The 18,363-nt window shown below is 41.1% G+C and overlaps 1 protein-coding gene across 8 annotated transcripts in view; it reads right to left on the reverse strand.

Annotated features, from left to right (window-relative positions):
* celf2 (cugbp, Elav-like family member 2) overlaps positions 1-18,363 on the reverse strand; it is a 224,305-nt gene that overhangs the window by 134,011 nt on the left and 71,931 nt on the right. For 3 of the 8 annotated variants that reach the window (XM_044344111.1, XM_044344113.1, XM_044344106.1), the window contains exon 1: positions 11,210-11,612. The exons of the other annotated variants lie outside the window; for them this stretch is intronic. In XM_044344111.1, coding sequence (XP_044200046.1) covers positions 11,210-11,286 — 77 coding nt within the window. In that variant the 5' untranslated portion in view covers positions 11,287-11,612. Of the gene's footprint in view, positions 1-11,209; positions 11,613-18,363 lie in introns of those variants that run through there. 8 annotated transcript variants of the gene reach the window in all.

Genomic DNA, 18,363 nt, shown 5'->3' on the forward strand with positions numbered 1-18,363 from the left:
TGATATTTGTGCCAATTCTTTTGCTTTTGACATGATTGAAGAAGAAAAACTTACACCTTTTGACTCTAAAACTCAGCTTAATCCAAGACAAACAACCTTTTTCTTGTTCAGCTCCTTTAACGCAGGTCGAGACCGCAGGTTTTTACACATAAAAGACCGCTCTGCAGTCGCTAATTAAAATGTGTTTTACAAAAAGAAAAACCCATAGAAGCACTGTTTACTGACAATCTCACAGACCTCTAGAATTGAAAAAGAAGATAAGGAGACACTGATAAGTCCATCACAAGTTCATACTCACATTTGAAAGGTTAGACAAGGAAAAATTGACTAGATTAATGGACAATATGATCCCATTAAAAATCCTTTTCTCTCCCATACGCTATCATAGAGATAACCAAGTGCCATTGAGGCCCAAGGCCGGTTTTCATTTCAAACTGTACTCTACTAGCAGATTGACGCTTCTCCTTTCTCGGTGTGACAGCATTTGAAGGTACGTTGAAGAAATAATGCATCATCTTTCATGGAAATTGCAGTTTTGTCACCATCTCATTGCACCATCACAAACAACAATGATTCAACCTGCCACTCAGCCAGTCATGAAAATGATTACATTTCAGTGTCTGGTAGGTTTTAAATCCTGTTGTTCATAGTAGTTAGTATGAGAATGAGCAGACATTAAAATGAGTGCCACCTAGTTGAAGTTAATCAATCATAAATCCTGGAGAAAAAAAAAAAAAAGAAAAGACTTCACAGTACTGGTCATGCTGATTGTTTGACAAGTGAAAGATGCCACAGAAATAATCAATCCGTACTAGAGAGTGAGACTAAATCAAACAATACAGACATGGAGGATTATTTCTTTAAAAAGCAGAAAAAAATACAACTCCTGAAGTCTCTGGAATGAAAACCAGTAGGTATGATTCGGACTGCAGGAGCTGTTCTGCACGCCAATAGCAGGTGGTAGCGACCTTTCTGTGACCTTTGCCTGCCATGTGATCAGACCCTTGAAGTTTCAGTGCTGTCTAATGTCACCGGGCCAGCTCTCACGTGGTCCATCAGTTACACTCACGCAAGCTAACCAGCTCAGCAACTGTATGCAAAAACCTCTATGTGCATAACTGCTTAAGAGGAAAGGGTGAAGGCCAGGGGTGATTAGTAGAGTTGAACAGTAGGAACAGAGAGTATTTCCACAGCATACTTGTCACAATTTAATGTCTTTTCCTGGTAAAAAATACTTATGGGAACCTGGGATTTTTAGTATTTGTGCACTGATGTTTGCATATTTGCTTCATCAAATTGTGCTGACAAAAAAAATGATATTATTGTAATGTTATTTTAAAGATATAACTTTTCAGCTGCTGCAACTTTTCATGCAAAAATGGCAGCTTAGTTTAGCAGAATAATTTTCAGAACGAGTAATAGTAAATCTAATCAGATTGCTGATTGTACAGCAACATTCAACGGTTGCCTCGGGTGCAGTTGGTGGCCCTAAATGACTCAGTATGCTTGAAACTAAGTAGTTTGTATGATAAGTACATGTTCAGAGGTAAAAGTTACCTGTCGTGAACAGTCACACTTGTCGTCATAGCCTCTGTTGGCTGCATCCCACTTCCTTCCTGATCTCACTCCAAGATATCTGTCCTTTGTGAGTCTTTTTACAGTCTCCCCTCAAAAGGCATTCGTGGTGTTGCACTAGTTGGTGTTGAAGTAACGGAGGTATTTGTGTGAATAATGAGGAAAAAAAGAGAGCTTGAGAAAGCCTGCCTTACTACTGCCGCTCATCGCCGCCAATCGCCGCGAAAGGGAGGCGTGATTGTTGGATGGTCGGTTTCAGAAAGTTACAAAAACATCGGAAATACTGACCCTTTACTGTAACAACCCGATGTCCAAGAACAATGCTCCCAAGCCTCAAACCGACATAAAAACACCCTGAAACAGCTGTAAGCGACAGATTTTCCTTCCCTGCCAACAAACACGGTAATAAACTTAAGTCATCAATTTAAAAATGATCAGGTGCTCTCAAATATGCAATTGGACATATTAAAAACAATGTTTTTCCACCTTACAGATAGTGTAGTTTTAGGACAAATTGCAGCACTATTAAAAATATTCTCACATTACCCAATTTAACGTCTATAAACGAATAACATTAAAATAGAAAATTAAAATAATTGTTAATGCTGATTCATTTGTACACGTCCAAAAATTTTACAACTGCGGGAAACATTCAACTGCAGTGATTAGCAAATAATACTGCCAACTAACGCAGGTGACTATATCCCTCTCTGTTATTCTGATGGCTCTTTTAAATGAACAAGAGCCTCAGTCCATGAATGTTGCTCCTAATCCCAAATTCCTCTCCTTCTCCACAATAATGAGCTCCTCTCAGACTCAAGAGTTGACAGAGGTAAAGCATTTAGCATGCTTGAATGGAGGAAGAGGGAGAGAGTGGGAGTGCAGAAGAGAGAGAAAGAGAGGAAGATACAGGCCAAAGAGGGATAAAGCCAGGGATGGGGAGAGGGGACTGCCCCGAAAGCCCATTAGTCCGACGGTCCATTATCCCAAAAAACAAAAGCCCATTGCTAGGAGGGCCCGCTGCTCCGAGAGTACACACTCCGGGGTTACTACTTTCCAGACTCTGTTAACATATTGCTCAATTTAACAGATAACATATCATATCATATGACTGTATGACTTATTTTCAACTGATACTTAACTTTAACAGGTTAAATAAGCTAAATGCATTCACATTTAGAGCGCCAGTCAGGATGCACGTCCATGCAGTTTTTCTAGTTCTGTTTTGTGAAACATGACACCAAATTTATCAGATGAACTGATTGAATTGTGAAAAGTCTGTTTGATGAGTTAATTTACATTTTAAATGACTGACGACGAGGCAAATAAAGTCTTCGACTGTTTCCTACTGTCGGAGGAAAACCTCTGTTAGCATATTAGCTGAACATTTACTCCTTCTAAAAGATAATTTATCATTTCTCACAGCCCTTAAACAGACACTAACTCATTAGGAGAACATTTAACATGATTCGGTATTAATTTTAGCTCCATGTAAAGCTTAACGATCAACTATATATTATAATTGTATATATTATAACTGCTGATTTATTAAATCGGAGTCATACTGAGTGAAATGTCTCAGCTATGTATAAAAAGTCTGTTTTGTCGGGTAATAAACATCATCAGTGTTTGACAACCAATAATGACGCACTGCCAGTATTTATGGTTAGGCGTCCCGATTACGCTACCTCTGTTGTCTTTTGCCCTTAACATCCTTGTGTATTTTGGCGTGCTTCTTAAAAAATAATGATGTTTTATGGTGTGACAGTGCTACGGTTAAGGTCTGGTTAGGTTTAGGCATGAAAATTACTTGGTTAGAGTTGGAGAAAGATCACGGTTTGGGTTAAAATGATCAAGGGAAGTCAAGGGAGTGTGTATTTTCGGAGCAACGGGCCATCGGACTATGGGCTTTTGGACTAATGGGCCGTCGGACCAATGGCATGGCACCTGGGGGAAAGGAGGGGTAGAAAAAATCTACTGAGACGTGCAGGTAAGATTTCCCTTTGGCAAGGCAGAGTAATACCGCTGCACAGTACAAATGCAATGGTTGACTATTGATGAGAAGACAAAAGGAGGGAAAAAAAAGCAGAGAGATGATGAGGAGATATATAGCCTATATAAACCAAGCGAGAAAGAGAGATCATCATTGTGTTTTCTTTGTCTCATAGGATTCAGTTATTTTCCTGCCCGTCACTACAGCCCAGGGACATGATGTGAACAACGTGGAGACTGTGTTTGTGTTTGCCTGCCTGTATTTATGTGTGGGTTTGTCACGTGGTGTGTATTCTGCGTATTTATGTGGGTGGCAATGTGTGTATGCAGCACTGAAAGCATGTGCATGCTTCATTCGTTTCAAGGCCAAGTGATGAATTACTCCTCTCAGAAAAACAGAAGACTCACACAGACACACAACACTCTTACTCACACACACACACACAATCACACACAAAATACTCTCTTTGCACAACTCAATTCATAAGGTAAAGAGTATGTGTATTTATGTGCGCTGTATGAAGGTGTACTTGACTTGAATGAGCAAACCAATGAGGTAGAGCCCTAACATTTGTATTGTTGAAGCAAGAATCGAGGGAGACGGATAGAGAAGATAAAACTCACCTAACCATTCTGGAGGAGTCAAATCAATTAATACACAAATGTGGTTTAAAAGATGAAAAGAATAAAATCAAGGAGACAAGAGAGGGATGTGGTGGGGAGGTGGGGGGGAAGAAGCAGGTGTTACAGGCCTTGAAAGCAACATGGCTGACAGGCAGAAAAGAGTGATGAGGCAATCATGAGCAGATCATCAGCCGGTGGAGGTAAAATTACACTCACAAACACATGCAGATTAAGCAAGATGCATGTTCGCTGTCCTAGTGTTGAGTCACGCCGTAAAAAAAAAAAAAAAAAAAAGGTAGGCTGGAGTTGTGCAAAGATAACCTTTGAGTAAACATCTCTGCATAAAAAAGTGTTTAAGGTAACCGTAGGTGGCAGAAAATTGAAGAGGAGCTCACACACATATGCTTCCTAAATCTCCAAAACGTATCATACGGCTGCACCTTAAACAAACTGGTTCAACTTCCTGTTAAAACACATAAGCCATGCAAATGTCTCTGGATGACACATAGATCGACTAGCTTCTTTAATACAGTGGGGTTTTCACAATGATATCTTCTTTTGTACTAGCTAAAAAAAACACCTTGAGTGTCTTGTCTCTTTAACCAAGAAAACTGATTTACTTTGTTAGCATTGAGCAACAACAGCTCCCAGAAACACTGTCAAAGCTTAATGGAAACTGTAGTCGTAGCATATTAGCAAATTGATTGTTCTACTTGGTTAAATTGAAGAGATGTTCAATGTTTACTTGCCCGTCCAGTAGTAGATATACTGGGCTTTTAGCTTAGAATATACACTGACAGCCCCGGGAACACTTTTCACTCTCTCAGCAAGATCCATGAAAGAAAAACGCTGTGAGAAAAACGCTTTTGGTTCCAGCTGCTAGTGGAGCAAAGGCTAGCGAGGAGGAAGGGTGGGGAAGCTACCCCACTAGCTACCTCCCTATCTAAAAATAAAGCATATTTAAGATTACACCTTCTACTCAATCATAACTGACTTTTAACCACACGACAGGGCTGCTCGCTGCATTGCTTGGACCTGCACAGCTTGTGAACACAACACTGACACATTTTAAGTTGATATGTTGAACTTGTTAGCAAACAGTTGCTTATTTCCACCATCCAGCAGTTACCGAGCAACATTATCATTCATTTAGAGTTGTGTTTATGTCCACCTGGTGAATGTAAGTCCAACATTCACTCTCTTTTAGCTTTGTTTTTGCTCTCTACCAACTCCTGAGGGAAATATCTGGCTGCTAAATGCTCCACTATGTTCAGCAGCTAGTCTACAGCTAACTGTGTCTGTTTGTTTTGGTGCTGAGCAGGTAGCGTACGGTGGCTTTTTAGAGCTTTTTCTCTTAAAACAGCTGCCTGCTGCGGCTGAAAACGACAGTATGAGAGCTCTGAGAGTGAACCAAAACAGTAAAGTTGCACCCAGACACCTAAACATGAGCTGAAACTCGCTATAAAGCTCCGTAAAGCCGAGAAGTCGCTAATAATTCTCTGTAGGTTCATCACTACGAGGCACGCCTTTGACATTACACTCTGTCATTTCATAAAATATCTATGAAGCTGCATTAGCAAAAGCTTCCTCTAATTTAGACTGTTTGGCTACACCGTCAAAAGTCTAATTTGCCTTTCAAAATGGTCATTTAAATGGCAGCTCAGTGTTGTAAACTCTTCTTCTGTTTACATTACACACACACACACACACACGCAAAAGTGCATCTCCAGGCCCGCAACTACCCAACTACCCATATGTCTTCACACAATTATGACGTATAAAGATGTTTATTGACCTCATCACATACCTGCTCATAACCCAACCACACCCCTGCCTTACACACACATACACACACACACACACACACACACACACACACATAGACACACATAGACACACATAGACACACACAGACCTCTCAGACACTCGGTCGTGATACATCACCACCTACACACAGCGGTGTCAGCCACAGACAACTGCTCCTGAGCCCCAGCAGAGCAAAGACATTCATCATTATGACACAACACATACACATACACACACACACACACACACAAACACACATTGAGAGAGGGAAAAAAAAGCGACATAAAACAATGTTGCAGTTGGTGATGCGTGAAGACGACTCCATCACATCATATATCACACATACTGTACGTGTTTTCCCACCTAAATAACAATATTATGAACAAAAAACAGTCATAACTGAAATGACGGAGGGCTTCTTCTTCTTCTTCTTCTTCTGCTGCTGCTGCTGATGCATTTTTCCTCATTTCTCTATATGCGTGTGTGTGTTTGTGTGTGTTTGTGTGTGTCATCCTCATAATGGAGAATGAAAAGGCCTTTCTCACTGTTGCTTGGGAGAAAGATAACACCATCACCACCACCACCAGCACAACCACCAATTTTTTTTTCCTCTCATTTTCTTCTAATCTCCACATCAGATAAGACACGAGTCAAATCCGACCAGCTGTCTGTCCAGGGACTCATACGTTGTCAAACCATCACTCCTCCTCCTCATCCTCCCTTTCACACCTTCCCCCCCCCCACCCCACCATAAATCTCCTCTCCCAGTCTGCCCATGTCAATTTTCACCCTGCTCCTTCCCTCGATCTTTCTTTCTTCTCTTGTTCTTTTTTATTTTTTATTTTTTTCACTTCTAGGATTAGTCTGATGTATCAGTTTGATCTATACGAGCCATAAATTAGCCAGAAAGTGTTATCTACATTCTGTATGATGGTTAAGATGCAGTTTTTGTTTCATTACAAGTTTAATCTGCAATCGATCAATACTAAATTGATCGTCCATGTGAAGCTCTTGAATCGATTCGTATCAGTCCCACCAGGATCTTGCAGGATTTTTTGGGTTGTTATTGGAAGCCAGAAATGAGCTAATTTTGTAGCAGACTTTATGAAAAATACAGGTTTTTGTGCTATTTTAAAGAAAATCCTCATTGTTTTGAAGCCTTGGACTAAAGAATACTTGAAAACCTGGGAGATAAAGTCTAACGAGCCTTAATGTATTAGTGAGAAAATCTGATTGTTGAGGTTGAAGACTTGATTTTGTCTGACCAAGGTTCATCACGATGCTCTAAATTGTGTTATTTTAAATGGAAAATGTTGATGATAGGAAAAATCTCTGCAACTGGGGTTGTTTTTTTTTTTTTTTTTTTAGTATAAATATTGCAGGGATCCTTTGATTTTGCATTAATTCTTGGAAGGAGTTCAGTACACATTTAATGCGTCTCAGCAGAAATTGTTTTTTTTTTTTTTTTTAATGGATTTTATTTAAGTCTTTTAGTGTGTTTTGATCAAATGCTGTTTCACAAGCTTTGACGAGTGCAACTTGCTAAAGGCAGCACTCTATTACTTTTATTTTTTTTTGGAAGCGTTTTGTAATTTACAATTTAAAAAAAAATATATGAATTGAATAAACTATCAGCTGTGGTATCACGTCTTCTAAAATTAATACAGACAAGCCTTCTTTTACCCCCCCCCCCTCTAAAACCCTGCCCATCCCAAACCCCTCATCTAAACACACGGACACACACACATACATTTCTCATGTGAGTGAGTGTTGTCTGTCACAGCCCCCCCCCCCCACCGTTTTCAGCTGTTGGTTTCATGATTTGTGTCCTTTCAGGCTCGGATGGGATATTTGGAGGGGGGGGGTGGGGGTGTCGGGGTCAGGAAGGGGAAGTAAAGGGGGACGAGCTGGGTGGGACGGTCGTAAAAGAGAATCGGCGGTCAGATATACGTTTTTTCCCCCCTCGAAGAGAAGCAAAGGGTCGTCTGTGTAAGCGGCGGGTTGTGTACACACTTGACGAGAAAGTGCCATTTTCAAGCATTATTGTGAGTCTCTCTTTTTGAGTGCTGTGTGCTTGTTAAAGCTAGCAACCTTGTGTTTTTATTTACTCTGATTTTAGCTATATATATTTGCTAAATTATGTGGCGTTCCAAGAAGAAATCATGGCAGCAATCGCCTCTACTGCAGCCTAGAAGTGTGATAGACCCTGAAGAACTTTACAGTTTTATACCAGATGGGGATTCAACACACATACATAGTCGAAGGAGGTGAGGGGGGTCACATATTTCCCAGAGACAGACCCCAGCCTAGGCTTCGGAGTTGGAGTTAGAGAGGAAAGGAAAGGGGCAGAGGTCTTGCTCCATTTTTCCTGATTCTCCCACTTACCCCCTTTTCATGTTTTCCAGCCCTGATAGGACTGGATAGAGAGAGATTAGACTGTTAGTTCCACTTAGATCTTATATGATCTCAGTTAATATTTGTCAAGTCTGATGTTGTCAGGGGCCGTCAGCCTTCAACGGCGGGAAGGAGGGGGGAAGAGTCGCTACAGGAAGCGGCAAAAGGCCTGGAAAAGGGGAATGCAGCCAATACCAGACCTGATCACATGTGTATGGGATGAAGAAGAGAGAGGATTTCAGGAAAATACCACATGGAAGGAAGCTATGGAGGGGGGGGGGGGGGGGTGGAGGTGGCATGAATGCAAATTCTTACACTGCGACTGGGAAAATAGTGCCGTTAAACATGGTTGACACATATAACAAAATCAGAAGAACACCAAGAGCACCTCTCGCAAGCTAAATAGCGAGGCTTAAGAGGCGTGTTCACGTAAATATAAAGTGTCATCTCCATAAGCGCTATCTGGTTCAACCTGTCCGCCTCTTCGCCGGCTGGGTAAGAGGGCACAGATAGGCCTGTCTAATGGTGGCGACACACATTATTCATAAATCCTTCACTCCGGGGCAGATATACCCGCAACTGGTGATGCAAGACACATCAGACGGAGGAAGAAAAAAAAAAAAAAAGGGAAGGGTGGCTGGAAGTATGATGGCTTCTTCGTCCACCCCCGCCGGTTGTACACTGGGCCCACGCTGTCAGAGTTGATGACAATGATTAATGAGAAAGCCGTCTCATCACACAAGCGTCTGGGTAATAGACTACACGGAGAGTCAATGGAGGAAGACTTCAGGGTAAAGTGCACGACCTGGTCTTATTTTGTAGCGGTGGGAACAGTCAGTCTGGAGTTTATACAGTTATATAACATGAAACACTTATTGGTGTTTATAATCTCCGGCAGTACATTGCTATAATATTACCATGGTGACAGTGGTTCCCAGTACTGTTTGACTTGTGTGTCACAGATTCAATATGTCTACAAGTTGTTCAATTTATGCTTCTTTAATTGTCATAGGAAAACTAATATATATATTGTAACATCATATGACATGTTTAATAACATCTTCAATATGTCTAGAGTGCACTTATAGTGTCTTATAGACTGTATGTATATACTGCTCCTATATAGTATAATATAGTCCTATTATATCTTTATAGTGAACTGTAGTTATCCTGCGGTGCTTAATATTCATTTTATAGCTAGTTTATGGTCACCATATGTGGAATTTTTATAGGCTACTCATCTTTTTTATCTATTTTTGTGCATTTTTAAATGTTGCTGATACAATATATCTTTAATGTTTCAATAAATTACAAGTTTCTATTGTAAGTCAACTCCAACATATTATAATGACAAGCTTCCTGCTTTTATACATTTGGTGATATTTGCACAATATCCCAAATTCCCCTGCATTATGAGTCTATTAAATCGTTTATTCATAACCCCCCCCCCTCCTCCCCCCCCCCCACCCACCCACCACCACCACCACCACACACACACACACACACACACACTCACACATTCACACTTCATTACATTTGTTCTATTCTTTATACACCGTGAGTCACCAGAAGTTAAGTGCACCATCCCGAACATAATGTAGCCTGCACATTAAAAGGAGAAAAAAAAAGCCCCGTAAGAGGATGAAAGGAAGGACTAGAGCACAGTATATTTTCTCCACTGAAAAAAAAAAAAAAAAAGAACACGATCCATCAACAACTAGGCGCTGTGAGCTGAGGGGACATAAGTGGGACATGCACTGTGGAAAAAAAAAAAAACCCCATGACCATGATGTCGGGATGAAAACCTCCCTTTGTCCCTGCTCTAGAAATTCCGGAGTATAACTGAATTACAGCAAATCCAATTGAAACACACGGGATACCAGTCATCCATGCATTCCTGTATGTTTTCAAAAAAAAAAAGCCTCTATGTTGCTTCTCTTGCTCTTTTTTCACTGTGCATTTTCCAACATTTTCCTAACGCATTTCACCTCAACCAAGTATCCAAAGTGTGCAGAATAACATGCGATGTGAAGGCGCAGAAACGCCTCTATATACTGGAGTTAAACCAAGACTCGTGTGTGACTGAGATCACTCCTGTCTTCCACCCTGCCCTTTTTTTTTTTTCTCAAACCAAAAAAAAAAAAAAAAAAAAAAAAAGAGGGAGCACAGAGAGATCGACTCTGTGCCTCTTTATGTATCTCAGCATGGTGCGCTCCCATCGCCGGCTTCACAGTCCCGAACACACCGCTTTTAAGCCCAGCAAGACCCAGAGAGAAATTATAATGGGCGGCTGCCGAAAATCAAAGCAACTTCCCCTCCTCTATTTCCACGGAGCGAGATGTGGAAGCCGACGCTCCAAAAAAAAAAAAAAAAAAAAAAAAAAAAAAACGCTTCTGAGTGTCGACTTGACGGGTTACAACAATTTGACGACATACAGCAGATAATACAGCTTCATAAAGACAAGGTTTATTCACGGCGGGTAGCATTAATTCACCATAATGGCGTTCATTCATCACCATCCTGTCTATAGCTGATAACAGCCCCGGGCGCTCCTGCGATCCCCGTACAATTTATCGACGGATATTAATAACAACAAGCCATAACTAACACAGTAACATTGAGATATAGTCAAGCCGGCTATAGCGTTTATTCTGACCCCGATTCCAGTCACATATCCAGCAGCGGAGCAACATTTCCACATCGGACAGCTGCTTTTCAGGACAGTAAAAAAAAAAAAAAATCACACACACACACACACACACACACATAAAAAAACAGGAATGACAAGCGAGAAAAGGAGAGAAGCTGGATAACTCACATTCTGTCTCCGGGAACAAGCAGGCGGCTTTCCACCATCATATCGGGCAGAAAATCCAGATTGTAGGATGAAGTCATGTTGCCTGCCAGCCCTGTGTTATATGTGTGTGTGTGTGTGGGTACAGTAACGTGTATGTGAGTGAGTGTGTGTGTGTGTATGTGTGTGTGTGTGCGCCTCCGCCGCTGTGCGCCCTGCCTGATAAATAAAGGAGCGTCGCTCTCGCCCTAACTGCGCCTGGCCGCGGAGACGGAGAGGGACAGGTGCAGGAGCCGAGGCCTCCCTAAAGGCAGTGTTAGCCAGCCGCACACACTCTGTCCGCATCCAGCAGTTGTCACATTCTCCTCTTCCTCTCCCCCATTCGCTTTTTTCCCTCCTGGTTTTCTTCCGCCGGTACTGTCTGAAAATCCGCTCTGCAACAGCGCAACTGACGGGCTGTTGGAGAGCCAGGTGCCGAGTCGGGGAGGCGTGGCGCATAACGCTGCAGCTGATCTTTAACTATTAGATCTCCTCAGCCATAGATGTGCGTCTAACCAGGGCATGTCTTTAACTATTATGGGCGCAGATGACCTCAATCAAGAAAAATGTACTTATACTATATATTAGTTATATATTAGTTATATTTAACCATTTGATATCCTTCATTTTCAACCACAAAACATTCTTAATGAGCATCTTTAATCATAATTTAACACCTTTAATCATTAGAGAGCTTTGTTAACATTAAGGATTTTGTATCTTACCCTCAGGATGCTTTTAAAAATGTCTTATTTCATTAAAGACATCTTGGACATAACTTTACCATATAGTCTCCTGCCATATGTAGAGATTTTAATTTGCAGTTTCATCATTTATAAGTACATTGTTAAAGATATCCAGCAGTGGAAGAAGTATTCAGATCTTTTACTTAAGTTAAAGTAGTAATAGCACAGTGTAGAAATGCTCTGTTACAAGTAAAAGTCCTGCGTTCAAAATGTGACTTAAGTAAAAGAACACAAGTATTAGGATCAAAATATACTTAAAGTACCAAAAGTCAAAGAACTGATTATGCAGAATAATACATTTTACTATATTTCATTATAATTATTGATGCATTAATGTATAGTTAATGTTGCAGTCGGTAGGGGATGGGCCGATCAATATAGTCTCATTTTATCTTCATCTATAATGATACATCCTAATTTATTTGTTGATTATATCTTATATTGATAATCTCAGTCTGCAAAGTAACTAAAGGTATCAAATATAATGTAGTAGAGTAAAAAGTGCAACATTTGCCTGCAAAATGTAGTGGAGTAGAAGTATGAAATAGCAGAAAATGGAAATAATGTAGTACAATTACATTAAAACTGTATTTAAGTACAGTACTTGAGTAAATGTACTTAGTTACTTTCCACCACTTTGCTATCAACCCATTTTAATTGCACATTGGACCACAAACAGTTTGTTCTGGCGAGATGAATTACACTGAAAATTTGCTCAAACTGTGATGATAAACTGCAGCAATTGCCAATAACTGCAAAGATGCTATTGATTAGTCCAGGTGATATTGTTATTATTTGTTTTTATTCATGTTTTTGTCTGTAATTCTCTCGTTGTTGTTGCCTATTGTGGCGAGGATACACTTTAAAAACAGATTTTTGTGTCAGATACAAGAGAATTTGTACACTAGGTGGTGCTCTAAGGTGAAATATACACGTTTACAATAAGATTTTGGTTGTTTTGCTCGATCTTGGTTCTCCAGTAGGTTATGTCACACAGAAAACAAACAACAAAATGGTTCATTTCGAAGAGGTTTCTACCTTTTGCATTGACCAAGAAGCTCACATTCACAGGAAATTACGCTGTAACGTAAATGCCGTAATAAAACTGTTTACATGGCAATCATTGTGACAGGGAGTAGAATAATTGCCTGTGTCTGTGTGTCTGTCACCTCACCAGATCAAATGTCAGTTTATTGGATTTTTACCCTGACAAAATGAGGAATATAATCAATGCACTGATACTTGTACAGCGAATAAATACATTGCCCAATCATGATTCGACGTGTATCAACTGCACACGACACAATATCACACATGCTTCAGTGTGATGACTTCATAAAAGTATGGCCAGTTAGATGATTTACAATCAAATGAGTTGGCCAATATTGAAGAGGTGCAATTACGCGTGGGGATAGCTTGGTAATAATGAACCAGCCCATAATTTGCTGCAAATTTGCTGACTCTATTTTACGCTGCATTAATTGTGTGGATCCAGTATGCCTCCCCATGGAAACCAGAGTGGGTTTGAATGTACCCCTGTGCAGCACGTCTACCAGGTTGCCCCACTTCCTCCCTCCTCCATAGGAGAAAAAAAGAGGGGAGGCACTCCGGTAAAATAATGAGCCTCTCTTAGACTGAGAGAGGCGGCTCTCTGGGGGAAGAATATGAGTATCTGGGTCAATGGGAAGGGAAAAAAAAAAAAAAAAAGTGCTCAGTATGCATACATACAGCAGGGTAAGTGTATGGCGTGGGTGGGACTTGGCCTGCGGCTCTGCTCGGGGGTCAGCTTGCATGTTTACTTGCAAGGACCGAGGTCAGAGTACGGATGGGAAAGGCTGATCCTACATCAGCGCCTCGGGGTTCGCAGCGTCCCAGGAGTGGGGACGACGCTGCATGTTTCACCGCACTTGACCCTCCGCAGAACAGGGGTTGTACAGAACATTATATAACCAACTGCTGCATCATAATCGTCTGCGTTCCCATCGCAGTCCTGAAGGGATGCTCGGAGCTGTTGTTTCAGATGACCCAAATCTAACACCTTTATGAACTGACAACAGCATCACACAAGATAAAAAAAGACATCTCAATAATTTGCATGCCTACAATTCCCCTGATTTTCTTCCAACCAAGTTGGAAACCAAGTTCTTTCTCTAAATAGCACATCATATATTTCACTCTTTGTCTCGCATTGTGTCCTCCATATCAAAGACTCTCTTCTCCTAAATTACACAAGAGCATATTTCCAACTTACCTCTATTGGACCCAGCTATGCAGATATTGGTTTAGATGGTTTTATTTCCCCATGCAGGTTTAGAGATATCTGTCTGAACCTCCACCTCAATACAATGGAGATGGATGGGATTTTGTTTGTGGTGCTCAAAAGCATTGAAAAACACATTTAAAGGTCCCGTGAAACGTAAGTTAAAGCGTCTTTAGCTTATGTACTGTGACGTATTTCCCAGTGAAACGGCATGTATGAGCGGTGTACAGTTACAAGGAGGATTTAAATCAAATCCTTCGCATTTAATTGGACCGCTAAAAAGTGGACGGGGCTTAGAGTTAAGCGCGATACGGAGCTATAGACGACTGTTCGCTACACACACACACACACACACACCTCCCTAACCTGTTGTTAGATCAGGAGGAGGACGAGGGAGAGATGAATGAACTCTAAACACACATCTCTTCCTGTCTCTCTCTATATTTCTCTGTCTGTCAGCTACAAACTGTGAAGTGTGGTTTTTATATGACCGGTGTGGTGACTCACCCCAAAAGTCATATTTGATTGGATGAACAATGTCACGATAAGTCTGAATAATCCACAGACCTCAGTGTCAACAGTTTTATTGGAACTACTTTCTACAGAAGAAATAGTCCTTATAAAAAAAGCTGACAGCATGTTGTTGAGACAGATATCTCAAAATATAGACAAGTAAAACCAAAACTATCTGCATGGCTTCCACTAGAGGTAAGTGAGAAAATATGTATTTTTTGTAATTTGGGTGAAATTACCCTTTAAGACTCTTAAAGACTAATTTCCAAAATGCATTTCAAGCACTTAAACAAACCGCAAAAACTTGTCAACATCCAATCTCATTCAACACTGAAATCTAAGCCGAGAACGACAGCTCACATACGTGACAACATAAGACCATCATCACTGAAAACACGGGCGATGATAGTACGTATAGCGAGCAACTGCATGTGTACGTTCCTCTATGTTTGCCAAAGGCTTACAAACACCTGTCTTCGCCATGTGCAGAGGCATCGTCAGCTGCCGTAGTGAAAATGCGTCAAGGGGTTGGAAGCCATCGCCACATGGTTACAAGACTGCAACACGTGTTTTCATGTGCGATTGTGCAATCAAAGCTCTTCATTTGCTTCAAACCCTCCTGTTCGCCAAACCAAACACATCCACCCATTAATAAAACATCAACGTACTCAGTTTACGATGTAGTCATGTGAAACTGAAAGAAAGTGACTCTGTTTTAATATGCAATTAGTGTTGCAGTTGTTTAATATTGCATGTAATGTGAGGTATGTGTTTGTTAGCAAGTGTGCAGCTACATTATTATGGTTTTAAACTAGATTTACAAAAAAAATATCCCGCACTTCAATGAGAAAAGACGACAGCACGTAATTTAAAATGCAATGGACATAATTTGATTCACCATTGTGTTACTTTGGTTAAATTTGAAGAAAAAAAAACAGATGATTGAATCAAGAATACGTCTATTTATCAAATAAGAGGCTGGAAATGATGTGTTTTACCTTCCTCCTGTATAGAGTCCATGTTAGACATTCTTTATTATATAACATTATGACCCTGAGCCACTGGCTTTAGGTAACATTAACCGAGGTCTATGGAGGATAAATCCTGAGCCCATGACCTCATAATGACAATGGAGTCTTGTATACATTGATAATGAAGGCCCACGTTTTGTCGATGGACCTTGGGATTCTCATGTGACATGCATTGAATGACCATGTTCAGGAAAAACAGGAACGCATACATTTACATCTACAGCAGAAAGAGTGAATGTGATGTTTCTTAAGAGAGTAATTGATTAATTCCATAACTCTTTCAGCAACACTGGTGAACAACATCATTTATTAGATGTATCTTGTAAAAATATCACACTAGACGAAACTGGCAGTTTCTACAAAACAAAGACGTGCCATTATGGTGTTTTCAATGTGTTGCTACCTGAAAATATGAAGCAGTTAAGCAGCTACAATAATTTAGTGAAGTCCAGGGTCAGATTTTTGGCAAACTTTCAGAAAAAAAACAAAAAACCTTTCTACAATATAGAAATCTGTCAGGTATTCGCAACAAAACTGTTGCATCATCTTCAGCCAACCTTCTTCAAATCTTGCTTCACCGCTCATATTTCCTTGCTGGTTTTTGCACGATGTAATTTCATGACATTATACACCTCGTTTCCTCCGCCGCTCGCCACCACAAACATACTGTAGCTCTCAATGTGAAACATCACGGTCTGGATCGTGGCGACTATGCACGGTTTCTTGTTGACGATTGGCTCAGTGGTCTGTCACTTCCTCTTTCACCTCCTTTCCGAGATACACCGCTAATAAAAGAAGCCGTCATATTTTGATGGCGAACAAACCGATTAAATAAATACAAGACAGGAACAAAGCGTGTCCTTTATATAAATGTCATTAGTGAAAGTCTTTAAGAGACCTTTCAAGACCTTACGAAAAGCATCCTCGAGCCTGTGTCTCACTGAGGGTTGACGCTCGGATCCAGAGAGCGCTGTGTTGCACCTTATTTTCCTTCCTGTTGTTGCTGTTGTTCTGCTCTTTTCCCACTCTCACCCATCACCTCTTCTATCTCTCCATCTCTTCACCCAGGGCCTCATGTTCTCCCAGATCCCGCTCATGGCAAGGTCTGCCTCTGCCCTCGCTTGCTCTCGTGTCTTTCTCGCCTCTTCCCTCTCTCTCTCTAGTTATTTCTATCTTCTCTCCGCCTTCATCTCTCTCACCTCGGGCTGGTGGGGAGAGAGGGGAAGGGGGGGCGGGGGGGGGGCTCAGCTGCCCGAACAATACAAATCGATCACTTAGAAAGGAGGAGAGGGGAGGGCAGAGGAGGAGGAGGAGGAGGAGGAGGAGGAGGAGGAGACAGTGTGGGCTGAGTAAAAGGAAAGAGACAAAGAGACAAGACCAAAAATAGCCGGTCTAACAGAACAAATTAAAGAAAGAATCCGAAAGCAGCCACTCTGTTGTCTATCAGACACCATAAACTATCTCTCAGCTTCCTGCTTGCATCTCACCCAGAGGAGAGGATTGTGGGTAGCTGATGGCGCTGGCTTTTCACACGTGAATATTTAATGAGGGCTTCATGAATAATTCAGAAAAGCAAGCAGCTGCGTTTGAGCCTAAGTGGACATGTGAGGAGCCCGAAACCAGACAGACGCTGACTGCTACCGTTCATCCTCACCGCTCACACACTCCCCCAGAACACATTTTGATCTTTGTGTATATGCTACACTATATCTGTGTGTGTGTGTGTGTGTGTGTGTGTGTTTGTGTGTGTGTGTTTGCAGATGAATCACTTCCTAAATGAAAGGATGATGGAGGCGTTCCAATCTAGTCTAGTCTCTCCTTTACTTTCTTATTCTGTCAAGCAGCAGAACCCCAGACTGTAAACCAAACAAAAATAGAGATGGAATGGTTGGATACTCCCCCCACATCTCTTTCTAACACTCTCTCCATCACTCTCGCTGCCACTCACTGTTCAATCTTCAAATCTCATTCCCATATTTATTCCAGACCCTCCCTCTCTCTCTCTCTCTCTCTCTCTTTCACCTTCATTTTCACGCTTTCATCCGTCTTGTTCCCTCTCCTCCTCTTGGTCACTCCATCCCTCCGCTCTCGTTTTCTCTCTCTGTCAGTTTGTTGTTGGTCCTTTCTTGCTGGACTCTGGTTAGGACACTGTGTTCCAGTTAACATAGATCCCAGCTCTACCTGTGGGGGCTGCTGCCTCTAAATGCTCGCTGACCTGTTTTCCACACGATCTGACACAACACACAAACACACTGTGGGTAGGCTGACGTATCAGCTCGGTGCCTCTTTATTTGTTATAAATGTCTATTTTCATCATGTCAGGAATATGATTCTGATTGAATATGATGTTAGTTATCAACTGCCAGCTCCTTCGATTGAAAGTATCAGCGTGTGCGGTTTTCATTCCCTTTATTTACCGGCCTCGGTATTGTCACAACATGTGTTAGTCGGGCGCTCCATGTATCGTTATTGTAAGTTAGGCTTTTATTTTGATTGACATTTGTCGCTCCTATGTTGAGTTGTGTGTTTCTGCTTATTTCCAGGGCTGCGACTAACATTTATTTTCTATTATTGATTAATCTGATGATT

The sequence above is a fragment of the Thunnus albacares genome, chromosome 23 (genome assembly GCF_914725855.1).
Source record: "Thunnus albacares chromosome 23, fThuAlb1.1, whole genome shotgun sequence".
In the NCBI taxonomy this organism is placed as follows: Eukaryota; Metazoa; Chordata; class Actinopteri; order Scombriformes; family Scombridae; genus Thunnus; species Thunnus albacares.